Source organism: Hyla sarda, chromosome 6, assembly GCF_029499605.1.
Source record: "Hyla sarda isolate aHylSar1 chromosome 6, aHylSar1.hap1, whole genome shotgun sequence".
Classification (NCBI taxonomy): domain Eukaryota; kingdom Metazoa; phylum Chordata; class Amphibia; order Anura; family Hylidae; genus Hyla; species Hyla sarda.
The window spans coordinates 301,148,513-301,175,933 of NC_079194.1; the positions used below are offsets into that span (position 1 = coordinate 301,148,513).

General features: G+C 40.9%; 1 protein-coding gene across 1 annotated transcript in view; it reads left to right on the top strand.

Moving 5' to 3' along the window:
- Positions 1-27,421, top strand: part of PRMT3 (protein arginine methyltransferase 3) — a 104,227-nt gene that overhangs the window by 35,469 nt on the left and 41,337 nt on the right. Inside the window, exons 10-11 of the mRNA XM_056527921.1 lie at positions 5,722-5,821; positions 17,768-17,846. Coding sequence (XP_056383896.1) covers positions 5,722-5,821; positions 17,768-17,846 — 179 coding nt within the window. The remainder of the gene's footprint in view (positions 1-5,721; positions 5,822-17,767; positions 17,847-27,421) is intronic.

Sequence of the window (27,421 nt, forward strand, 5' to 3'; positions counted from 1 at the left end):
GGACAGAGCTGCAGTGTAAAGTATAAGGGAGGGACAGAGCTGCAGTGTAAAGTATAAGGGAGGGACAGAGCTGCAGTGTAAAGTATAAGGGAGGACAGAGCTGCAGTGTAATGTATAAGGGAGGACAGAGCTGTAGTGTAAAGTATAAGGGAGGACAGAGCTGCAGTGTAAAGTATAAGGGAGGGACAGAGCTGCAGTGTAAAGTATAAGGGAGGGACAGAGCTGCAGTGTAAAGTATAAGGGAGGGACAGAGCTGCAGTGTAAAGTAGAAGGGAGGGACAGAGCTGCAGTGTAAAGTATAAGGGAGGACAGAGCTGCAGTGTAAAGTATAAGGGAGGACAGAGCTGCAGTGTAAAGTATAAGGGAGGGACAGAGCTGCAGTGTAAAGTATAAGGGAGGACAGAGCTGTAGTGTAAAGTATAAGGGAGGGACAGAGCTGCAGTGTAAAGTATAAGGGAGGGACAGAGCTGTAGTGTAAAGTATAAGGGAGGGACAGAGCTGTAGTGTAAAGTATAAGGGAGGGACAGAGCTGTAGTGTAAAGTATAAGGGAGGGACAGAGCTGCAGTGTAAAGTATAAGGGAGGGACAGAGCTGTAGTGTAAAGTATAAGGGAGGGACAGAGCTGGAGTGTAAAGTATAAGGGAGGGACAGAGCTGTAGTGTAAAGTATAAGGGAGGGACAGAGCTGTAGTGTAAAGTATAAGGGAGGGACAGAGCTGCAGTGTAAAGTATAAGGGAGGGACAGAGCTGCAGTGTAAAGTATAAGGGAGGACAGAGCTGCAGTGTAAAGTATAAGGGAGGGACAGAGCTGCAGTGTAAAGTATAAGGGAGGGACAGAGCTGCAGTGTAAAGTATAAGGGAGGGACAGAGCTGCAGTGTAATGTATAAGGGAGGACAGAGCTGTAGTGTAAAGTATAAGGGAGGACAGAGCTGCAGTGTAAAGTATAAGGGAGGGACAGAGCTGCAGTGTAAAGTATAAGGGAGGGACAGAGCTGCAGTGTAAAGTATAAGGGAGGGACAGAGCTGCAGTGTAAAGTATAAGGGAGGACAGAGCTGCAGTGTAATGTATAAGGGAGGACAGAGCTGTAGTGTAAAGTATAAGGGAGGACAGAGCTGCAGTGTAAAGTATAAGGGAGGGACAGAGCTGCAGTGTAAAGTATAAGGGAGGGACAGAGCTGCAGTGTAAAGTATAAGGGAGGGACAGAGCTGCAGTGTAAAGTAGAAGGGAGGGACAGAGCTGCAGTGTAAAGTATAAGGGAGGACAGAGCTGCAGTGTAAAGTATAAGGGAGGACAGAGCTGCAGTGTAAAGTATAAGGGAGGGACAGAGCTGCAGTGTAAAGTATAAGGGAGGACAGAGCTGTAGTGTAAAGTATAAGGGAGGGACAGAGCTGCAGTGTAAAGTATAAGGGAGGGACAGAGCTGTAGTGTAAAGTATAAGGGAGGGACAGAGCTGTAGTGTAAAGTATAAGGGAGGGACAGAGCTGTAGTGTAAAGTATAAGGGAGGGACAGAGCTGCAGTGTAAAGTATAAGGGAGGGACAGAGCTGTAGTGTAAAGTATAAGGGAGGGACAGAGCTGGAGTGTAAAGTATAAGGGAGGGACAGAGCTGTAGTGTAAAGTATAAGGGAGGGACAGAGCTGTAGTGTAAAGTATAAGGGAGGGACAGAGCTGCAGTGTAAAGTATAAGGGAGGGACAGAGCTGCAGTGTAAAGTATAAGGGAGGACAGAGCTGCAGTGTAAAGTATAAGGGAGGGACAGAGCTGCAGTGTAAAGTATAAGGGAGGACAGAGCTGCAGTGTAAAGTATAAGGGAGGGACAGAGCTGTAGTGTAAAGTATAAGGGAGGACAGAGCTGTAGTGTAAAGTATAAGGGAGGACAGAGCTGCAGTGTAAAGTATAAGGGAGGGACAGAGCTGCAGTGTAAAGTATAAGGGAGGGACTGAGCTGCAGTGTAAAGTATAAGGGAGGGACAGAGCTGCAGTGTAAAGTATAAGGGAGGGACAGAGCTGCAGTGTAAAGTATAAGGGAGGACAGAGCTGCAGTGTAATGTATAAGGGAGGACAGAGCTGCAGTGTAAAGTATAAGGGAGGGACAGAGCTGCAGTGTAAAGTATAAGGGAGGGACAGAGCTGCAGTGTAAAGTATAAGGGAGGGACAGAGCTGCAGTGTAAAGTAGAAGCGAGGGACAGAGCTGCAGTGTAAAGTAGAAGGGAGGGACAGAGCTGCAGTGTAAAGTATAAGGGAGGACAGCTGCAGTGTAAAGTATAAGGGAGGACAGAGCTGCAGTGTAAAGTATAAGGGAGGACAGAGCTGCAGTGTAAAGTATAAGGGAGGACAGAGCTGCAGTGTAAAGTATAAGGGAGGACAGAGCTGCAGTGTAAAGTATAAGGGAGGGACAGAGCCGCAGTGTAAAGTATAAGGGAGGGACAGAGCCGCAGTGTAAAGTATAAGAGAGGGACAGAGCCGCAGCCTGAGTCCCTTGATGACCAGAAGATGGATTTCAGACAACCTCAGACTCCTATAAAGACAATGCAGATGAGCTGGAAGTCACTGTAATGGAGCAGACCTGTAGTGTAAATCATGGAGAAGGGACAGACAAGCAGCCTGAGCCTGATGAGACAAGGGATAGATAACCGGACGCAGAGTTTTTTTTTTCTAATCTGCATTTTGTGTATTTGTGGTTTTTGCAGTGGGGTGGTGCAGGTGTTGGGGCAGACACCGGGGGGCTTCGCGCCATTGATTCTGGATGGAGACAGGACGCTTTGCTGGATGGGTTTGGCCTGCAGTCTGACTTGGAACAGACCCCGGTCATGCTTGGTGGCCCGAGCCCCCGTCCCGCAGCCCTGGCAGAAAAATACAGGTGTCTGCGAAAAACAGCGCTCGCTGGAGATTTGTTACCTTGTCATATGTTTTATGGCCCGATGTCCTCGCGGATTCTTTGTGTTGTGCGCTGCACTTTGTTTTCTTTGTCTTTTTTCTTGTCCTCGGCGGCAGATAGAAGAAGCTCATTACCTTCTAGAGAAAGCGTGAGATGCCTGGCAATAACTGCAGGACCCGGCAATACAGGGTAATGGCTACCAAGGGGTTAATACTGGCTGAAGAATAAAACCACCAAGGGGTTAATACTGGGACATGAATAAGGCCACCGAGGGTTAATACTGGGTGAAGGATAAGGCCCCAAGGGGTTAATACAGGGAGAAGAATAAAACCACCGAGGGGTCAATGCTGGGAGAACAATTAGGTCACAGAGGGTTAATACTGGGTGAAGAATAAAGCCACCAATTGGTTAATACAGAGCGAAAAATAAGGATGCTGGGAGAAGAATAAGGCCTCTGAGTGGTTATTACAGGGTGAAGGATAAGGCCTCCAAGGGGTTAATTTTTGGCGAAGAATAAGGCCTCCGAGGGGTTAATAAAGTACAAAGGATAAGGTCCCCGAGGGGTTAATGCTGGGAGAAGAATAAAGGCCCCCCGAGGGGTTATTACTGGGGGAAAAATATGCTTATACTATACACTGTGGCTCTGTCCTCCCTTATATTTTACACTGCAGCTCTGTCCTCCCTTATACTTTACACTACAGCTCTGTCCTCCCTTATACTTTACACTGCAGCTCTGTCCTCCCTTATACTTTACACTGCAGCTCTGTCCTCCCTTATACTTTACACTACAGCTCTGTCCCTCCCTTATACTTTACACTACAGCTCTGTCCCTCCCTTATACTTTACACTGCAGCTCTGTCCTCCCTTATACTTTACACTACAGCTCTGTCCCTCCCTTATACTTTACACTACAGCTCTGTCCCTCCCTTATACTTTACACTACAGCTCTGTCCCTCCCTTATACTTTACACTGCAGCTCTGTCCTCCCTTATACTTTACACTACAGCTCTGTCCTCCCTTATACTTTACACTACAGCTCTGTCCCTCCCTTATACTTTACACTGCAGCTCTGTCCTCCCTTATACTTTACACTGCAGCTCTATCCCTCCCTTATACTTTACACTACAGCTCTGTCCCTCCCTTATACTTTACACTACAGCTCTGTCCCTCCCTTATACTTTACACTGCAGCTCTGTCCTCCCTTATACTTTACACTACAGCTCTGTCCTCCCTTATACTTTACACTACAGCTCTGTCCCTCCCTTATACTTTACACTACAGCTCTGTCCTCCCTTATACTTTACACTGCAGCTCAACCCTCCCTTATACTTTACACTACAGCTCTGTCCCTCCCTTATACTTTACACTACGTGTTTTGAGCCATTTTGCAGCTTGTAAGGCCGTGCCGCTTATTTATGATTGTTTTTGCGCTATTTTTTTATTTTTATTTTAGCAGTTTGCACCTGGAGGGGGCGTGGCTTAGTGCGCATGATTTATTATGTCTCAAATCAGAGACACAATCCCGTCCAGAAAAACTTCACCAATGAAAAGAAAAAAACTGCGCACATTTTTTTCTTCTTCACGCAATCGGATGTTGTCAAAGTGCGTGAATGCCGCCATATACCTGTTCTCGGTATTTAATTTCCAATAATTACAATTCATTTCCTGACAGTATATAATTGATACTTTGTCGCTGTCCTTGAACCGGTTCAAGAGTTCACCCCCCCCCCCCCACACCGTGCCCCGAACGGCTCCTCATCCCTTTTGTTTTGCGAGGTCTTCTATTTTTCAATTACGCCTTTTAATGAGATTCCCGGGGTGCAGCACCTGCCGGCAGCGTGAGATAGCGGAGAGAGAGGAGCGAGATAAGGACAGGAGCCGCCGCACGGTAAATAATTCTAGTGCTGCCGGTAACATTAGCTGTCATGTCCATCGTACGCCAACGGAGATTGATCCTCTGCAGCGCATCGGGGGGACGGCTCAGCCCTTCATCAGGATTTAGCTGACTTTTTATGTGTTTTTGTAATTTCTTTGGTCTATATAAATAAAAATATAAAAATAAATATGTGTGTGTGTAAAAAAACGGTACATGCACTGATTTTTTTCCCATCACAAAATAGTCAGTTATTCATAACGGGCGTTAACGGGTCATAACGGCTAATCACAAAATCCCATAGACTTGACCGGGATTTTGTAACGGCCGGTTTTAAAGGGGTTATCCAGGAAAAAACTTTTTTTTTTTTTTTAAATCAACTGACTCCAGAAAGTTAAACAGATTTGTAAATTACTTCTATTAAAAAATCTTAATCCTTTCAGTACTTATGAGCTTTTGAAGTTAAGGTTGTTCTTTTCTGTCTGTGTTCTCTGATGACATAGCAAACCTCTTCTAAACTGGGCGGTTCCCGAGACATGTGGCATCAGAGAGCACTTAGAATGAAAAGAACAACCTTAACCTCAGAAGCTCATAAGTACTGAAAGGATTAAGATTTTTTAATAGAAGTAATTTACAAATCTGTTTAACTTTCTTGAGCCAGTTGAGATATATATATATATATATATATATATATATATATATATATATATATATATAAAAATGTTTTTTCCTGGAACTGAGCTGCAATACCGAATATGACCCATAGATAGGAGTGGCGCTGTTTTTGGACTTTGTAGTCCTGGACCCTTTATTATCTGGAAAATCCAATAGTCCGGATGATATAGAATCCATACACTCCCAACTGTGTTGCTGGATTCGGTAGTGGACGGGTAATGTGTCTCTATAAGATGTGGTGGTGGTACGTGCCGTCTGTACCTGTTGCTCCTGACAATCTTTACCTTTTTGCTTTCAGCCTGAATAAGTTAGAAGATAGAATATCCCTGATTAAAGGAAGAATAGAAGAGATTGACTTACCGGAGGAGAAAGTGGATATAATCATATCGGAATGGATGGTAAGTGGTCACCAGGGATAAGGTGGAAGGGGGTGATGGTGTTCAGTAGGAAGGGGGGGGGGGGGGGGGGTTGGACAGAGGAAGGAAAGGGGGAAGGAAAGGGGGGATTATTCATCACCATCTCTTTGTCATATATATCTCTTTATTGGGACATTTAGGGAAGAAAGGTGTGACTACAGCATGCTTCCTTGTGCTAAACAATGCGACAGGCAGAGGAGCAGACATGGAATGAATACAGCACATTCTGCAACCTCACTGTGTGAGAGTCTGCTGTGAAACAAGATTTTGTGCAACCGCTCTGGGTTGCGTGGGATTGAGGTGATGAAGAGCTGAGGGAAAAGCAATGCATTCTGGGAATTGTATAGTACTGAGCAATTACTCAACCAGGAAGTACAGGACGAAGACAAAAACAAATAGATTTTCGGTGGTTCCAGAACTGGGGCAAATAGGTTCCGGCAGAGACCTGTGAAGTCGTTTGGGGAAGGGATCTTTGATGATGGGAACAGATTTAGAGCAAACTGTGGACTTTCAGATGTTGCTGAACTACAACTCCCAGCATGCCCGGACAGCCAACGGCTGTCCGGGCATGCTGGGAGTTGTAGTTTAGCAACATTGGAGACCTCTGCATTGGAATTTTACCAGCCTTCATAGTTTTGTGCTTATGGAAAGTGACAGTTGGTTGCCAGGAGATACAATGTATCAATCGTTACTTTTTTGAATGCGGTTGCCCCTAGCAACCAGCCAGTCTCTGATTCCAGGGTGAGGAGACTCTTGCAGCCATTCTAACAGACTTTAAGCAGAGAGCCCCTTTAAATCTCGGTTCCCGCATTCTTTTTCATTATTCTTATTTCTTTTCGTATTTTTTGCGGAGGCTATTAATCTCCTTATCCGGGGAATATCTGATATCTTGTAGTGTCAAGGTCTGTACTCGCTCCGGATACATTAGCATTTTCTCCTGCACCTTTGCACGACTCCATAGTGTTTGTCTCGGTCCTCGTCCTCGCTCCATCCGTCTTCTTCGCGAGCGCCGTCTGTGCGTCCGGCCATTATAACCCCCGGCGCGTACTAAGGCTCGGCTCTGCCGCATCACTTAGCGGGATTTGCATTTCTAAGATACGTGGGAGAAAAAAAAATATGTCCAAACGGAATACATCACAGCTGCTCTGCGCATCCCAGGGCAGACATTAGAGGACGCGCGCAGTCCTATGTAAATTCAATTTCAATTGAATTACTTTATAAGAAGTAGTGAAGAAACTTTCTAATATACTATTTGTTTTGAATGTCGCGGTCTCCGCTTGCTTCCAGTCTTTTGCCCATTTCATGCACACTCCCCATCACTAGTCCTACAGTGCCGTCAGTTTTATCCCAGCACAGCTGCATACATGAGTTTCATTACTGTAAATGGGTCATGTGATCACCAATATGACCCATAGACAATCAGTGTTTGTGTCAGAGGAAGTGGTCAGTCGACTTTCTGTGAACTACAGGATGACATCATCACCTATCACATCACTATTGCTAGATCCCAGAGCCCTCGCCTTTAGCTCTATCTGTATACTGTTGCTATCTATATGGGATAAGGATGTATAGTAGTTATACACCTCCACTCCAGCTCTATTTGTATACTGCAGCTATCTCTATGGGATCAGGATATATTGTAGTTATACCCTTTCCCTCCAGCTCTATTTGTATACTGCTACTGCTATCTATATGGGATCAGTATATATAGTAGTTATATACCACCTCTCCAGCTCTATCTGTATACTGCTGCTGCTAACTCTATGGCATCAGGATATATAGTAGTTATACACATATTCTCCAGCTCTATCTGTATACTTCTGCTATCTCTGTGGGATCAGGATATATAGTAGTTTTACACCTCTCCTCTAGCTCTATCTGTATACTGCTGCAGCTATCTCTATGGAATCAGGATATATAGTAGTTAAACTCCTTTCCTCCAGCTCTCTGTATAATGCTGCTGCTATCATCTCTATGTGATCAGGATATATAGTAGTTATACACCTCCTCTTCAGCTCTATATGTATACTGCTGCTATCTCTATGTGATCAGGATATATAGTAGTTAAACGCCACTCCTCCAGCTCTATCTATATACTGCTTCTACTATCTCTATGTATCTGGCCATCTGCACCCATAGGGAATATGTAGTTGTCTGCTCCATTGCCCTGATCTCTCCCTCTCAAGAAGAGAGTTAAAGTCCTCCAAAATATTGTGGGTGTACTGTCACTTTAAGAGGGGGGGGGGGGAATAAAACTTTTTAAAACTTTCCCGTTTTCTCTGCAGTTTTGCTTTGTCCATATTGCTAACTGCAGTTACTATGGTGATATACTGCTGCTTCGTCGCTGTGTACACCGCGCAGTTTGGCGCATTTTATGTTCTTCGTTTTTTTGGGATTAATGCAGAAATTAAAGCCTCCATTTATGTGCTGGCAGCTGTTGTCTCTGAGCACTGGAAGTTTAACACTTTCCTGCCTTCTGCAAAAAAATGAATAATAATATTATTAGGCTTGTGATCATGGTAAAAGTAGAATATTATGACCCCTGTAATGTATGTATTAGATCAGGACTGACCTCGTATGTACTAGAAAACTACAGAGGGGGAGCAGTGACTATAATAGATCATCTTCATATAATACAGGATAATAGATCTTCTTCATATCATACAGTATAATAGATCCTCTTCATATCTTGCAGGATAATAGATCCTCTTCATATAATACAGGATAATAGATCCTCTTCATATTATACAGTATAATAGATCCTCTTCATATCATACAGTATAATGGATCCTCTTCATATCATGCAGTATAATAGATCCTCTTCATATCATACAGGATAATAGATCCTCTTCATATCATACATCATAATAGATCCTCTTCATATCATACAGTATAATAGATCTTCTTCATATCATACAGTGTAATAGATCCTCTTCATATCATACAGTATAATAGATTCTCTTCATATCATACAGGATAATAGATCCTCTTCATATCATACAGGATAATAGATCATCATCATCATCATATAATACAGTATAATAGATCCTCTTCATATCATACAGTATAATAGATCCTCTTCCTATCATACAGGATAATAGAGCATCTTCATATAATACAGTGTAATAGATCCTCTTCATATCATACAGGATAATAGATCCTCTTCATATCATACAGTATAATAGATTCTCTTCATATCATACAGTATAATAGATCCTCTTCATATAATGCAGGATAATAGATCCTCTTCATATAATACTGTATAATAGATCATCTTCATATCATACAGTATAATAGATCCTCTTCATATCATACAGTATAATAGATCTTCATATTATACAGGATAATAGATCCTCTTCATATCATACAGTGTAATAGATCATCTTCATATCATACAGTGTAATAGATCCTCTTCATATCATACAGTGTAAAAGATCCTCTTCATATCATACAGTATAATAGATCCTCTTCATATCATACAGTATAATAGATCCTCTTCATATCATACAGGATAATAGATCATTATCATATAATACAGTATAATAGATCATCTTCATATCATACAATAGAATAGATGCTCTTCATATCATACAGTGTAATAGATCCTCTTCATATCATACAGTATAATAGATCCTCTTCATATCATACAGGATAATAGATCCTCTTCATATCATACAGTATAATAGATCATTATCATATAATGCAGTATAATAGATCATCTTCATATCATACAATAGAATAGATGCTCTTCATATCATACAGTATAATAGATCCTCTTCATATCATACAGGATAATAGATCCTCTTCATATCATACAGGATAATAGATCCTATTCATATAATACAGTATTATAGATCATCATCATCATCATCATATAATACAGTATAATAGATCCTCTTCATATTATACAGTGTAATAGATCCTCTTCATATAATACAGTACAATAGATCCTCTTCACATCATACAGTATAATAGATCCTCTTCATATCATACAGGATAATTGATCCTCTTCATATCATACAGGATAATAGATCCTCTTCATGTAATACAGTATAATAGATCCTCTTCATATTATACAATATAATAGAGCCTCTTCCTATCATACAGGATAATAGATCATCTTCATATAATACAGTGTAATAGATCTTCATATCATACAGTATAATAGATAATCTTCATATCATACAGTATACTAGATCCTCTTCATATAATACAGTATAATAGATCATCTTCATATAATACAGTGTAATAGATCCTCTTCATATAATAGTGTAATAGATCTTCATATCATACAGTATACTAGATCCTCTTCATATAATACAGTATAATAGATCATCTTCATATAATACAGTATAATAGATCCTCATCATATTATACAGTATACTAGATCCTCTTCATATAATACAGTATAATAGATCATCTTCATATAATACAGTATAATAGATCCTCTTCATATCATACAGTATAAAAGATCTTCATATGATACACTATAATAGATCATCTTCATATAATACAGTATAATAGATCATCTTCATATAATACAGTGTAATAGATCCTCTTCATATACGGTATAATAGATCATCTTCATATAATACAGTATAATGGATCCTCTTCATATAATACAGTATAATGGATCCTCTTCATATAATACAGTGTAATAGATCCTCTTCATATAATACAGTATAATAGATCATCTTCATATAATACAGTATAATAGATCCTCTTCATATCATACAGTATAAAAGATCTTCATATGATACACTATAATAGATCATCTTCATATAATACAGTATAATAGATCCTCTTCATATAATACAGTATAATAGATCCTCTTCATATAATACAGTATAATGGATCCTCTTGATATCATACAGTATAATGGATCCTCTTCATATTATACAATATAATAGAGCCTCTTCATATAATACAGTATAATAGATCCTCTTCATATTATACAGTGTAATAGATCCTCTTCATATTATACAATATAATAGAGCCTCTTCATATCATACAGTATAATAGATCATCTTCATATAATACAGTATTATAGATCATCTTCATATCATACAGTATAATAGATCATCTTCATATAATACAGTATTATAGATCCTCTTCATATCATACAGTATAATAGATCATCTTCATATAATACAGTGTAATAGATCCTCTTCCTATCATCTCCACAGCTTGTGTTGTGCATGGTATGGCGGTATGGTGCGGTTCTTACCATGCTCCTGCTCAGCTGCCAGCACTGTGCCAATCCAGCGCCATGCTAATCACGTGACCTGGTCTGACACTCTGGTTGCTAGGCAGCACAGTCTGTTCTTATGGTTGTCAGGCAGCTCATCCCTAGCAACCAGTCTCAGATTACTGAGTTTAAGGCAGAATTACCACCTAAGGGAGGGCAAAGAGGAGTCAGGAAGCATGGAAGTGTATACTGCAAACAATGCTCTTCCTTGACTCATTTTCTTCTTTCTGCCTTCCTCCCTTCCTTATTATCTTTTTTTTCTGTCCTTCCTTTTCCTTCCCCTCCCTAGTTTGATTCCATTCTTCCTCCCTTCCTTCATTCCCTCCTTCCTTCCTTAATTTCTTCCCTGTTCTTCTCTTTCCCCTTCTGTCTTCCTTTTTCTTTCCCTTACTCGCCTCCTTCCCTTCAATATGCCCCTCTTTCTTTCTATCCTTTACTTTCCCTTACCTTCTTTCTATCCTTTACTTTCCCTTACCTTCTTTCTATCCTTTACTTTCCCTTACCTTCTTTCTATCCTTTACTTTCCCTTACCTCTTTCTTTCTATCCTTCACTTTCCCTTACCTCTTTCTTTCTATCCTTCACTTTCCCTTACCTCTTTCTTTCTATCCTTCACTTTCCCTTACCTTCTTTCTATCCTTCACTTTTCCTTACCTCTTTCTTTCTATCCTTCACTTTCCCTTACCTCTTTCTTTCTATCCTTCACTTTCCCTTACCTCTTTCTTTCTATCCTTCACTTTCCCTTACCTCTTTCTTTCTATCCTTCACTTTCCCTTACCTCTTTCTTTCTATCCTTCACTTTCCCTTACCTTCTTTCTATCCTTCACTTTCCCTTACCTCTTTCTTTCTATCCTTCACTTTCCCTTACCTCTTTCTTTCTATCCTTTACTCTCCCTTACCTTCTTTCTATCCTTCACTTTCCCTTACCTCTTTCTTTCTATCCTTTACTCTCCCTTACCTTCTTTCTATCCTTCACTTTCCCTTACCTCTTTCTTTCTATCCTTCACTTTCCCTTACCTTTTTCTTTCTTTCTTTCTCTCTCTGTCTCTCTCTCTCTGTCTCTCTCTCTCTGTCTCTCTCTCTGTCTGTCTCTCTCTGTCTCTCTCTCTCTCTCTCTCTCTCTCTCTCTCTCTCTCTCTCTCTCTGGCTCTTTCCTTTCTCTCCTCCTCTCTCTGTTTGGCTATCTCTTTTCTCTCGTTCTCGGTCTGTCTGTATGTCTCTCTCTCTCTCTCTCTCTCTCTCTCTCTCTCTCTCTCTCTCTCTGTGTCTGTCTGTCTGTCTGTCTCTCTCTCTTTCCTTTTCTTTCCTTTTTTTCTGTATTTCTGCCTCTTTCCTTTCTCTTCTCTCTTCCTTTTTCTCCCTCTTTCTGGCTCTCTCTCTTTCTTGCGCTCTCTCTCTCTCTCTCTCTCTCTCTCTCTCTTTCTCTCTTTCCTTTTTCTCTTTCTCTGTCTCTCTGCCTCTTTCCTTTCTCTCTATCTCCCTATCTCTGTCTCTTTCTTTCTCTCTCTGTCTCTCTCTTTCTTTCGCTCTCTCTCTCTTTCTCTCTCTTTCCTTTTCTTTCCTTTCTCTCTTTCTCTGTCTCTCTGCCTCTTTCCTTTCTCTCTATCTCCCTATCTCTCTCTTTCCTTTCTCTCTTTCTCTCTCTCTCTCTCTCCATCTCTGTTTCTTTCTTTCTTTCTTTCTCTCTCTTTCCTTTTTCTCTTTCTCTGTCTCTCTGCCTCTTTCCTTTCTCTCTATCTCCCTATCTCTGTCTCTTTCTTTCTCTCTCTGTCTCTTTCTTTCTTTCTCTCTCTCTCTTCCTTCCTTCCTTAATCCATAGATAATAAGCAGTTCTAGGTGTCGCCCCCACACTCCAATCACTATGGATAAGACAAACCATTATCTTTCTCTTGTTCTTTATCTTTTATTTCTTTACCATTTCAGTAATTGACCATTTTCTTGTGTTCATCCAAGACCTTCTACATCTCACAGCAGAAATCTGCTCCACTTATGGACAATCCTCTGTGATCTAAACCACCCCATATATAATTCACCATTGCTGACACGTTGTCAGCTTGTGTCCCCGTTCACTGACAGCCGGCAGAGATCCTGAACATGATGATTTGGGACACAGAGTATATAAGTTGCTGATCTGTTGTATTTCGTGATGAAGGTGTCGGAGTCGCTGTTATACTTGTCGCCCCCTGAGTCTCGCTTTACTGTAGAATCTTCTCTGGATTGTTTTGTTGTCCGTGAAGTTGTTACATTTGTCGCAATTGTTTCCTTTTGATGTTAATCCGCTACTTTGTTGCTCGGGTGATCCCACTTTCCTGCCATGCGGTCACATTTACAGTAATTAATTCTGAAGGTGTTAACCGAGGGCTATAAAAAATAAACCCAAAAAAAAGGAATGTTCATTTACAGAGGGAAGTTTGCCCAAGAGCATTCTGGGAAAGATGTCAGGTATAATTCTGTATCCAGATGGCACCCCTACAGGTGGAGCAGCCGCCTGTGAAATTACATTTTAAATGGCTCTGCGTGCGAGAGAGGCTGTAATGTGAGGCTGTACAAAACTACAACTCTCAGCATGTCCTGACAACCACCAACAATGTTAGAGACCTCTGCTGTAAAGCATCTTAAAGGCTGCAACATTGAGGGATCACCAAGAATATCAGAATTTCTCAACCAGGGTGCCTCCAGATGTTGCAAAACTGCAACTCCCAGCATGCCCAGACAGCCTTTGGCTGTCTGGGCATGCTGGGAGTTGTAGTTTTGCAACAGCTGGAGACACACTGGTTGTGCTGCACTCACTTGTTTGTATATAAATGTGTGTGTGTGTATATATGTGTATATATATATATATATATATATATATATATATATATATACATACACACACATATACAGTGGGGCAAAAAAAGTATTTATTCAGCCACCAATTTTGCAAGTTCTCCCACTTAAAAAGACGAGAGGCTGTAATTGTCATCATAGGTTATAACCTCAACTATGAGAGACAGAATGAGAAAAAAACTTGTTGTAAAGTTGTAAATCTGCTGGTAGACTCAGGATCAGTACAGGATAAGTAATGTAATGTATGTACACAGTGACCTCACCAGCAGAATAGTGAGTACAGCTCTGGAGTATAATACAGGATATAACTCAGGATCAGTACAGGATAAGTAATGTAATGTATGTACACAGTGACCCCACCAGCAGAATAGTGAGTACAGCTCTGGAGTATAATACAGGATATAACTCAGGATCAGTACAGGATAAGTAATGTAATGTATGTACACAGTGACCTCACCAGCAGAATAGTGAGTACAGCTCTGGAGTATAATACAGGATATAACTCAGGATCAGTACAGGATAAGTAATGTAATGTATGTACACAGTGATCTCACCAGCAGAATAGTGATTACAGCTCTGGAGTATAATACAGGATATAACTCAGGATCAGTACAGGATAAGTAATGTAATGTATGTACACAGTGATCTCACCAGCAGAATAGTGAGTACAGCTCTGGGGTATAATACAGGATATAACTCAGGATCAGTACAGGATAAGTAATGTAATGTATGTACACAGTGACCTCACCAGCAGAATAGTGAGTACAGCTCTGGAGTATAATACAGGATATAACTCAGGATCAGTACAGGTTAAGTAATGTAATGTATGTACACCGTGACCTCACCAGCAGAATAGTGAGTACAGCTCTGGAGTATAATACAGGATATAACTCAGGATCAGTACAGGTTAAGTAATGTAATGTATGTACACCGTGACCTCACCAGCAGAATAGTGAGTACAGCTCTGGAGTATAATACAGGATATAACTCAGGATCAGTACAGGATAAGTAATGTAATGTATGTACACAGTGATCTCACCAGCAGAATAGTGATTACAGCTCTGGAGTATAATACAGGATATAACTCAGGATCAGTACAGGATAAGTAATGTAATGTATGTACACAGTGATCTCACCAGCAGAATAGTGAGTACAGCTCTGGAGTATAATACAGGATATAACTCAGGATCAGTACAGGATAAGTAATGTAATGTATGTACACAGTGACCTCACCAGCAGAATAGTGAGTACAGCTCTGGAGTATAATACAGAATATAACTCAGGATCAGTACAGGATAAGTAATGTAATGTATGTACACAGTGATCTCACCAGCAGAATAGTGAGTACAGCTCTGGAGTATAATACAGGATATAACTCAGGATCAGTACAGGATAAGTAATGTAATGTATGTACACAGTGACCGCACCAGCAGAATAGTGAGTACAGCTCTGGAGTATAATACAGGATATAAGTCAGGGTCAGTACAGGATAAGTAATGTAATGTATATACACAGTGACCTCACCAGCAGAATAGTGAGTACAGCTCTGCGGTATAATACAGGATATAACTCAGGATCAGTACAGGATAAGTAATGTAATGTATGTACACAGTGACCTCACCAGCAGAATAGTGAGTACAGCTCTGGAGTATAATACAGGATATAACTCAGGATCAGTACAGGATAAGTAATGTAATGTATGTACACAGTGACCGCACCAGCAGAATAGTGAGTACAGCTCTGGAGTATAATACAGGATATAAGTCAGGGTCAGTACAGGATAAGCAATGTATATTGTAGGCTCTTGGTTACATTCTGTTACTTTTTATACAATGTAGTCTGTTCCATATAGTAACTATACAGATTCAGTTGTCCTCGTCTTATTTCTCAATAATCCTGCAAAGTGTAATGACCGATGGGGAATAGGGATTACAACTCCCATTATTTCAGCACTGCAGGGAATAGAACAACAAGTATGCAGAGCAGGGGCCCTCTCCTGGCTATATACAGTACCTTGCACTGGGACCGAGAATTGCCAAACTTTTCTTCCGCCCCCATGAATACAGAGCGTGTACAGGGCCACGGGGGGCCATGGAATTCATTTTGCTGCAAACATAATTGAAAGTGATGAAAGCAGAAGAGCCCGATGTTCTGTATGGAGGACGGTCTATTACCTTGTGATAACCTATTATAGTGCCCCCTGCTGGGCCGGATAATGACTGTGATCACAGGTGCCAGAGACTGAACAGAAAATCACCAGCAAATAGAAAATCTTCAGTTACTCTAAGTTCTCTGTATTTCTGGGACAGTTAAGTGGCAGGGAGAATGGCTGCCAAAGGGGGCGACACTGATCTGTCCCGGACTCCAGAGATGCACATCCCTACAGGATTACAATGTTTTCTTAACCTGGGACTGTGTTTCCCAAGCAGGGTACCTCCAACTGTAGCAAAACTACAACTCCCAGCATGCCCGGACAGCCTTAGGCTGTCTGGGCATGCTGGGAGTTGTAGTTTTGCACCAGATGGAGGCACCCTGCTTGGGAAACACTGACCCGGGACATCTAGCTGTTGCAAAACTACAACTCACAGCATGCCCGGACAGCCAGGGTCGCGATAGTGAAGTGCCTTCAGCTGTTGCGAAAAACTACAACTCCAGCATGACTGGAATGCTAGGGTTCTATTAGTGCAGTGTTTCCCAACCAGGGCGCCTCCAGCAATTGCCAAACTACAACTGGTACCGTAAATAGATTTGTAAATGACTTCTATTAAAAAATATTTACCCTTCCAGTACTTATTTGTGGCTGTTTGCTACAGAGGAAATAATTTTCTTTTTGAATCTTTTTTGTCTTGTCCACAGTGCTCTCTGCTGACACCTCTGTCCGTGTCAGTAACTGTCCAGAGCAGCATAGGTTTGCACTGTGGACAAGACAAAAAAGAAATTCAAAAAGAATGTAGCGTACAGCTTCTAAAAAGCACTGGAAGGATAAATATTTTTTAAGAGAGGTAATTTACAAATCTGTTTAACTTTCTGGCACCAGTTGATTTAAAAAAATAAATAATAAATATTCCACTGGAGTTCCCCTTTAACTTCCTCTGTAGTATACAGCAGCTGATAAGTATTGAGAATTTTAAATAAAGTCATTTACAAATCTGTTTAACTTTGTGGCACCAGTTTATTAAAAAAAATGTTTTTCACAGGAGTACCCCTTTAAGGATCTTATATTCAGTGTTTCCCATCCAGGGTGCCTCCAGCTGTTAAAAAAAACTACAACTCCCAGTATGCCCGGACAGCCAAAGACTGCACACATTATACCACATGCTACACTTACATTTCTGCACACGTTATACCACATGCTACACTAACATTCCTGCCAAAGGCTGTCTGGGCACGATGGAAGTTGTAGTTTCGGCAGTGGATATAGAGCAATATTTCCCAACCAGTCTGCCTCCAGCTGATGCAGAATTACAACTCCCAGCATGCCTGGACAGCAAAAGACTGCACACATTATACCACATGCTACACTTACATTTCTGCACACATTATACCACATGCTACCCTAACATTCCTGCCAAAGGCTGTCTGAGCACGATGGAAGTTATAGTTTTGGCAGTTGATATAGAGCAATATTTCCCAACCAGTGTGCCTCCAGCTGATGCAGAACTACAACTCCCAACATGCCGTTGGCTGTCCGGGAATGCTGGTAGCTGTAGTTTTGCAACAACTGGAGGCACCCTGGTTGGGAAACACTGTTCTAGGTGGTAATAACTTGTGGCAGACAATGTCTTGTAGGATAAGGAGATTCATGTCCCATCTTTCTCCTTGTCTTCTAACCAGGTTCTCTGTCCCCCCGCAGGGTTACTTTCTGCTCTTCGAGTCGATGCTGGACTCCGTTATTTATGCAAAGGACAAGTATCTGAGAGCCGGAGGAGCAGGTTCGTATGGAAATTTCCACTGTGTAAGGGAACATTGCGGGGACTGTGTGAACCCTCAGCTGTAGATGGCGTTCCGCTCTGCTGGGAATGTTCCCTCTACTGATGAGCGATGGTGCCATTAGTACTCGCTGTAAGGCACTTATAGTCTGGTGGCCTTAAATGGGTTATTTAAATGTAGGGTGTAACTCCTTCCCGTCTGGTGCTACGAGAGATTCAGTTGTGGCATTTTACCAACTCAAGTCCTTGAGATGTTAGCATCAGCTTACTAGATATATACATGGGTGAGCTATCCTTGTGACCATTGTTACTTCCCAGCTTTCCCAGACTACTGCATGGGCAACTCACCCCCTGTCCAGATTTCTGGGCAGGATAAATATTGGGAAGCTCAGAATAGGGGATCCCAACACTGGGGTGCCATTATAAGCACAGTATAGGGACACTACACGCTCCCCCTCCGGACACCATGTGTACCTTGCATTACACAAACCACAGTTTGAGAACCTAGAGACTAGGAAGCTCCTGACCTGGTGGGTCAGTGGGATAGTCAATGACTGTAGAGTAATGTGCATGATCCTAAAGCAGTGCTCTCCAAACTGTGGATATGCAGATATCGAAAAACTATAACTCCCAGCATGCCCGGACAGTCAACGGCTTTCCGGGCATGCTGGGAGTTTTAGTTTTGTAGCATCTCGGGGGCCCCCAGTTTGAAGACCACTGCTTTAAGATCATGCGTATTACTCTACATTCATTGACTATCCCACTGACCCACCAGGTCAGAAGCTTCCTAGTCTCTAGGTTCTCAAACTGTTGTTGTTTAATTCAAGGTACACATGGTGTCCGGAGGGGGAGCGTGTAGTGTCCCCTTTCTATGCTAATGAGTACAGTAAGAGGTGTGATCATAGATCCAGTGATATTTTTATGTAGACTATTTGAGTTGGGAAACTTGATTTACAGTCATGGGGCAGTCATTTCAATGGAGAGAGCAGGAATGCCGCTGCCAGGCACCTGTGGTTTGTGTAAAACAAGGTACACATGGTGTTCCGAGGGAGAGCGTGCTGTGTCCCTATACTGTGCTAATCATAGGTACATTAAAAGGTGATATCATAGATCCAGTGATACTTTTATGCAATCTGTTTAAAGTCATTGTACTGTAATATGAATGGAGAGAGGGGGTAGCGCTGACGGGCACCTGTGGTTCATGTAATACAAGGTACACAATGGTGTCCCAAGGGGGGGGGCATGCAGTGTCCTTATACTGTACAAGTGATAGATACAGTATGAGGTGGGATCATAGATCCAGTTATACCTTCATGTAATCTTTTTGAGTAGGGAAACTTGGTTTACAGTCAAGCAGCTGAGTACCCCTTTAAACGCGGTCTTCGAGACCCACCAGCAGGTCATGTTTTCAGGATTTCCTTAGTCTTTCACAGGTGATATAACTGTGGTGATGTCTTATTCACTGACCTTAATTATATTACCTGTAAAAGACTAAGGAAATCCTGATAACATGACTTGTTGGGGGGGATCTTGAAGACCGCGCTTGAGAAAAACGGGAATAGAGGGAAGTTAATTTACAGTCGTGGGAAAAATTGCCTAGTCTGACTATAGCCTCCACTTTCTTCTATTTCATTAGCTGTTAGTTGAACGATACCCCCTCCCCCATACACTTGCACACAATGGAGGGGGGGGGGGGTGTTTGGGGGTAAGCGGCTGCCAGACACCTGTGGTAGTGTAAGGTTCACATGGTGTTCAGAGGGGTAGTTTGTAGTGTCCCAATGCTGTGATAAGATAATAGGTACAACATGGAGTGTGATTATAGATCCAGTGATCCTTTTTGGAATCTATTTGATTGCTTGGTCTACATTTAATGGAGAAATGGACCTGGTCTACTGACCATTGTCTCCATTGACTTCTATATCCTTGGTCATGGGTTAAACCTGTCTTTTTGCCACCTTATACACAACGCTCTCAGATTCATCTGGCCCTATTGGTCTCCAGGTCATTAGTTTACCAACTTCATGAACTTTTGGCCATGTTCTCCAATAAATCAATACTTTTATAATGTTTCATTCAAGAGATTTTACCACCATAGAATAGAATCTTGTGAATAGGGGATAAGTGTCTGATTTGGGGGAGGGGTCTGAGTTCAGGGATCCCCTGTGATCTTGTGTAAGGACTTTGAATGGTGCAGTAGTGCAGACTCAACCACAGCTTAATTTCTCATCTAATAGGAGACAGTGCCGAAGATAGCTGAGCATAGTGCTCTCTACAAATCACTGGTGCGAGTGAACGCAAGAAACTGTAATATATCTTATCAGAGAAAAATACCCTTTTCTCAACCTATCAGCCTCCTTTCCTGTTTCCCCCTTCGAAATGTATCATTTACTTTAAAAAAAAAAAAAGCTTAAATTCTTCTTGAGAGAGGAGATGAACCAGCAGCTCACTGAGGGGGTCCAATTATAGGTCTATGTGAGGGTAGGGGAAGGAGGAGGAAATGATGGTAACCATAAATGTGATTTAGGCCATATATGTCCAAGGAGAGGTCAGTGGAAGAGTTAGCTACAGAGACAGACACGCAGGGAAGCTGCTTAAAGCTCTAGTAAGTGTTGTATCAGTGTTTGATTCACAGCTTACACTGCTCAATGCTCTTCTATAATGTTCTCTATGCTGCCTATGAAAATCTTAAGGGGGTTAGGGTGGAAGTGTTAGCTGCAGATGCAGACACCTAGTGAAGCAGCCTAAAGCTCTAGTAAGAGTTATATCTGCTCCTCCCCACAGTAGCGGATTCACAGCTTATGCTGATCAATACTGCTTTATAATGTTATTCATGCTGCCTGTATAAAGCTTTGGAGAGGGGAGTGGGGATGGAAGAGTTAGGTTATCTGTGAAGATGGACACCCAGTTAAGCTGCTTAAAGCTCTAGTATGTGTGATATCCCACCCCATTGGTGGATTCAAGGCTTAATCTGCTCTATAATGTTCTCCATGCTGCCCAGAGAAATCTGTGGAGGAGAAGCTAGCTGATGAGACTTAAAACTTACTAGAGCATTTAACAGCTTCTCTTTGTGTCTCTCACCCAGAGTCCTATTCACAGTTTAAACTACTCAGTACTGCTCTATAATGTCTTTTATGCTGCTGCTTATTTTTAGGGTGTGCTATAAGGAGCAGGATAGCAGCTAGTCCAGAATATAAGAGATGAAGCTTTCTAAATGTTTATGAGCGATATAGACGGCCATTGATCGGGCACAGACATCACGTAACCTTTGCCCCGATCCCCTTTGCTTTTCAACACCCTCTAGTTATAACGATATGAATATTATGAGACAAATATTCCAGTGTATCTGTAGATTCCTACACGTTCTCACCTATACATTGATTTCTCTGCTGGACTTATCCTAATGACTCCGGAACGTTCCGTATAATTACAGTGATTACTATAGTATCTGTCTTTAGCCGGAATCGATACAATTTAAATACAGAGTGAATTTTCCGTACAGATCTATCACTCCCTCCCCCCGATCCGGGCGGCGATGGGCTCATTGCGCGTCACATTTCTGCCGGTTTGGTGTCTTTAGGAAGCGGCGGCGGGGCTGGTTGTCTTTCATTTAATGCTGACACGTCTCAATGCAGTCCTCCCGTTCCCTCAGCACGGCTTCTGCTCCATTGTAGCGCGGTTCCACTGCATTGCCTTTAATGACTCTCTGCACTCGCTCATCACTGCAGCGCCATTGTGCTGTAATGTGCTCCCGGGCAACGTCAGAACAAAAAAAAGCAGCCGCCTGCGAATTATGCCAGAAATTCAATTAAAGAAGGCGAACATTACACGCGAGCCCCATAATTGGTCATTACTGTGATTCTCAGCTCTATCAGTCTGCGCCATGTGGAAGGTTTTTTGGAGAGATGAGCGAGCGCTCAGGTGCGGCCTCCGCCATCTACGTCTGTAGCGCGCATGATGGTGCTCATGTGTGAAAACCGCTAAATGGAGACGCATAGCCAGCAAAATGTCTCCTCATTTAGAGAGGACGTAGGATAGGGTTTGTTTTAGCATTGAGGCTGGTTGGCAACTGTAAAGTGGGCACAGTAAGTTAGTGTTTCTCTACAAAGGTGCCTCCAGCTGTTGCAGAACTACAACTCCCAGCATGCCCGGAGAGCCTTTGGCTGTCTGGGCATGCAGGGTGTCATTGTTTTGCAACAGCTGGAGGCACCATGGATGAGAAGCACTGTTCTATGGGATCAGTATAAATAGTAGTTATACACCTCCCCTCCAGCTCTATCTGTATACTGCTGCTATCTCTATGGGATCAGGATATATAGTAGTTATACACCCCGTCCAGCTCTATCTGTATACTGCTGCTATCTCTATGGGGTCAGGATATATATTTATTATACACCTCCCTACCCTAGCTCTATCTGTATACTGCTGCTGTCTTGATGGGATCAGTATATACAGTAGTTATATACCTCCCCTCCAGCTCTATCTATATACTGCTTCTATCTATAGGATCAGGATATATAGTAGTTATACACCACCCATCCATCTCTATCTATATACTGCTGCTGCTTTTCCTATTGGATCAGGATATATAGTAGTTATACACCTCCCCTCCAGCTCTATCTGTATACTGCTGCTATCTCTATGGGATCAGGATATATAGTAGTTATACACCTTCCCTCCTGCTCTATCTATATACTGCTGCTTTCTCTATGGGATCAGGATATAAAGAAGTTATTCACCATTATAACACACACTATCTGACACGTGTGGCGCTGTTGTTAGAAGAAATAAGCTCAGTTTATCTATTCCTGGATAACCCCTTTAATCCATGTCCTGCCATTTTTCTTTTATTAGGAATATGCTTGTACGTGAAATCCCAGGAGGAAGTTTTTGTAATGAACTGCAGATTTTCCTGTGTTTTTCCATTCCTATTTTATAAGTGTGTAGCACGTGCCGAACTCTCATATTGATCCAAATCTTCACTGACAGCAAGCGGATATATTGAACGCATTATATTCCTATATCTGACTATTAGAAGCATCATACAAAACATCCGACTGTTACATAATATACCACCATCCTAACATCTGTCAGTTGACTGTATACAACTGTGGTTCCCAACCAGGGTGTCTACAGCTGTTGCTAAAATACAACTTTCAGCATGCTGGGAGTTGTAGTTTTGCAACAGCTGGAGACACACTAGTTGGGAAACACTGGTATACAATCTGCGATAGTTATAACATCCACTCATTTTAACAATATCCAGCAAAAAAAAATTAAAAATAATAATATATATTTATATAAAACCAAAGAATAATTTAGCCAGCACTATTGATTCCAAACTATTATATGGACCTGGCTTACAGGTGCAGGCTCCTGTTGCTGTATTTATATATATCTATATATATATATATATATATATATATATATATATATATATATATATTGTAGAAAGTTATATAAATATTAATACTAATAAAATAAAAATAATCATAAAATAATTATATAAATGTTAATACTAACAACAACATAATAATATTAAATATCAAAAATACAAAATATTTTATAATACAAATAATAAAACCTAATAGTAATATCTAGCAGTACAACATCCAACCACTATAACCTCTACGGCAAAGCGTTTATAAGCGAATTCCACAGAAAGAACTCCGCCTGGAAATCCCGCCATTTAAACACTGCCTTATATTAAAGGGGAACTCCAGTGGATTTTTTTTTTTTAAATCAACTGGTGCCAGAAAGTTAAACAGATTTGTAAATTACGTCTATTAAAAAATCTTTACCCTTCCAGTACTTTTTAGCAGCTGTATGCTACAGAGGAAATTCTTTTCTTTTTGAATTTCTTTTTTATCTTGTCCACAGTGCTCTCTGCTGACACCTCTGTCCGTATCAGGAACTGTCCAGAGCAAGAGAAAATCCCCATTGCAAACCAATGCTGCTCTGGACAGTTCCTGATACGGGCATCAGGTGTCATTAGAGAGCACTGTGGACGCGACAAAAAAGAAATTCAAAAAGAAAAGAATTTCCTCTGTAGCATACAGCTGCTAAAAAGTACTGAAAGGATTGAGATTTTTTAAATAGAAGTCATTTACAAATCTGTTTAACTTTCTGGCACCAGTTCATTTAAAAAAAAAAAAAAAAAAAAAAAAAGCCTTCCACCGGAGTACCCCTTTAATCTCCAACTATATTGCCGTCCTCTCGCACAGTGTATTTTCATTTATATTTGTAGATGTAAAAAAATAAAATAATAATAATATACTGAAGTTTTTCAGAATAAAATTATCAACATTTCTTTAATGCTCTTTTTTTATTTCCGTTTTTTCTTTTAACGGCTTCTAGAAATGACGTCCGCTTGTACGCTGACCGATGCTTTTTCCATAAACCTTAATACAGCGCATTATTTTGCAAATAAAAAACATGCCCTGTAATTTCAACTTTATTTTTTAAAATCATTTTATTAATTTAATTAATTTATTTATTTATTTATTTTCGTTTTTTTTAACTGCTTATTTTACGTTATGCCCTGTAATTTCAACTTTATTTTTTTAAATAATTTTATTAATTAATGAATTAATTAATTTATTTTCGTTTTTTTTAACTGCTTATTTTACGTTATACCCTGTAATTTCAACTTTTTTTTTATTGATTATTTAATTTATTTCTACCGTATTTAATTAATTTATTTTTTATTTAATTAATTAATTTTTTATTTATTTTATTTATTTTTTCAGTAATTTTTTTCACTTTTTTTTTACAGCTCGAACATTTCCCCATGCTAATGTACAAAAGAGACGTAATCTCCGACTATATGAATAATTATCATTTCCGTCCATAAGGGTTACGTAATATTCAAACAATATAACAAAAAAAGCTATTAAAGAATATCGGAGTGTTGTAATACTCAAACATTAGAACAGTTCCAACTGTATTCGTGATGCCAGACCAGTGTTTTCCGACCAGTGTGCCTCCAGCTGTTGCAAAACTACAACTCCCAGCATGCCCGGACAGCCTTCGGCTGTCCGGGCATGCTGGGAGTTGTAGTTTTGCAACAGCTGGAGGCACATTGGTTCGAAATTAACCCTGTACCAGACTGTTATAATAATATCTAACTGTAATAATGTATCAGAACTGAATTTCCGCTGTTCTTTTACTCGTTCCTGAGTATACAGGAGGGGGTCGGCGCGGCGTTGCGTTTGGGGAGACGTTTCTACGTTTGTCCTTTTCGCCTTCTTTGCGGCTCGGGATGTGTAATCCGCTCGGCCCCGTCCCTGGGTCTTCCCTCCACGTGAGTTGTTACCAGTGACAAATGATTCCGGGGCAGTGAATCGAGAAGGACGCAGATGTCAGAGCGGCGAATCCTCAGATGGACGATGACGAGCGATTTCCGTCCAATCAGCACTTTGTTAATTTTACCTGAGAGAGAAAATAATTCTTCATACCCCCCCCCCCCCCCTCCTCTCGGTTTCTGCAGACATTGTAATTGAATAACAGATGCAGGATGTAGGCAGAGACAGTACAGTGACCTAAGTTACAAGACTTTACCATACACAACACTGCAGTCTATTGCCCCCTGTTATCAGCAAGTGGAGGCTGCAGAGAAACATAACGCATACCACTGATGAAGCTCTAAAGTGGGAAACCTGTCGGGGGGGGGGGGTTCCAGTAGAATAGTGAGTACAGCTCTGGAATATAATACAGGATATAACTCAGGATCAGTACAGGATAAGTAATGTATGTACACAGTGACCTCACCAGCAGAATAGTGAGTACAGCTCTGGGGTATAATACAGGATATAACTCAGGATCAGTACAGGATAAGTAATGTAATGTATGTACACAGTGACCTCACCAGCAGAATAGTGAATACAGCTCTGGGGTATAATACAGGATATAACTCAGGATCAGTACAGGATAAGTAATGTAATGTATGTACACAGTGATCTCACCAGCAGAATAGTGAGTACAGCTCTGGAGTATAATACAGTATATAACTCCGGATCAGTACAGGATAAGTAATGTAATGTATGTACACAGTGACCTCACCAGCAGAATAGTGAGTACAGCTCTGGAGTATAATACAGGATATAACTCCGGATCAGTACAGGATAAGTAATGTAATGTATGTACACAGTGATCTCACCAGCAGAATAGTGAGTACAGCTCTGGAGTATAATACAGGATATAACTCAGGATCAGTACAGGATAAGTAATGTAATGTATGTACACAGTGACCTCACCAGCAGAATAGTGAGTACAGCTCTGGAGTATAATACAGGATATAACTCAGGATCAGTACAGGATAAGTAATGTAATGCATGTACACACTGACCTCACCAGCAGAATAGTGAGTACAGCTCTGGAGTATAATACAGGATATAACTCAGGATCAGTACAGGATAAGTAATGTAATGTATGTACACAGTGACCTCACCAGCAGAATAATGAGTACAGCTCTGGGGAATAATACAGGATATAACTCAGGATCAGTACAGGGTCAATGTCACATATTTATATCGGTTTTTATGTACACTTATTCCTGTGACCTCTTTTTAGACAGAGAACTGTAAACTTCATCCTCTGTTTTGACTTTTTCCTCTTTTTTTGCATTTTTATAACCCTTCACATCAGAACAATCTGAAGAAACAAATATGATAATAAAGCGTTTATGAAGCAGAAAATACAAAATATTAAAAGACTGAGACTGGTACAGAACATTCTGCCTCACTCTTTACTGTCTCAACACCGTCTGCCGGATTTTGTTCCCTTGTGGTTAAGTCAGACGACATAACAAAACCAGGAAATGTATCACAACTGATCAACATGTTACAGTTCTCTCCTTGGGCTTATCCTGAATTATATACTGTACTGATCCTGAGTTATATCCTGTATTATACTCCAGAGCTGTACTCACTATTCTGCTGGTGGGGTCACTGTGTACATACATTACATTACTTATCCTGTACTGATCCTGAGTTATATCCTGTATTATACTCCAGAGCTGTACTCACTATTCTGCTGGTGGGGTCACTGTGTACATACATTACATTACTTATCCTGTACTGATCCTGAGTTAAATCCTGTATTATACTCCAGAGCTGTACTCACTATTCTGCTGGTGGGGTCACTGTGTACATACATTACATTACTTATCCTGTACTGATCCTGAGTTATATCCTGTATTATACTCCAGAGCTGTACTCACTATTCTGCTGGTGGGGTCACTGTGTACATACATTACATTACTTATCCTGTACTGATCCTGAGTTCTATCCTGTATTATACTCCAGAGCTGTACTCACTATTCTGCTGGTGAGATCACTGTGTACATACATTACATTACTTATCCTGTACTGATCCTGAGTTATATCCTGTATTATACTTCAAAGCTGTACTCACTATTCTGCTGGTGGGGTCACTGTGTACATACATTACATTACTTATCCTGTACTGATCCTGAGTTATATCCTGTATTATACTCCAGAGCTGTACTCACTATTCTGCTGGTGAGATCACTGTGTACATACATTACATTACTTATCCTGTACTGATCCTGAGTTATATCC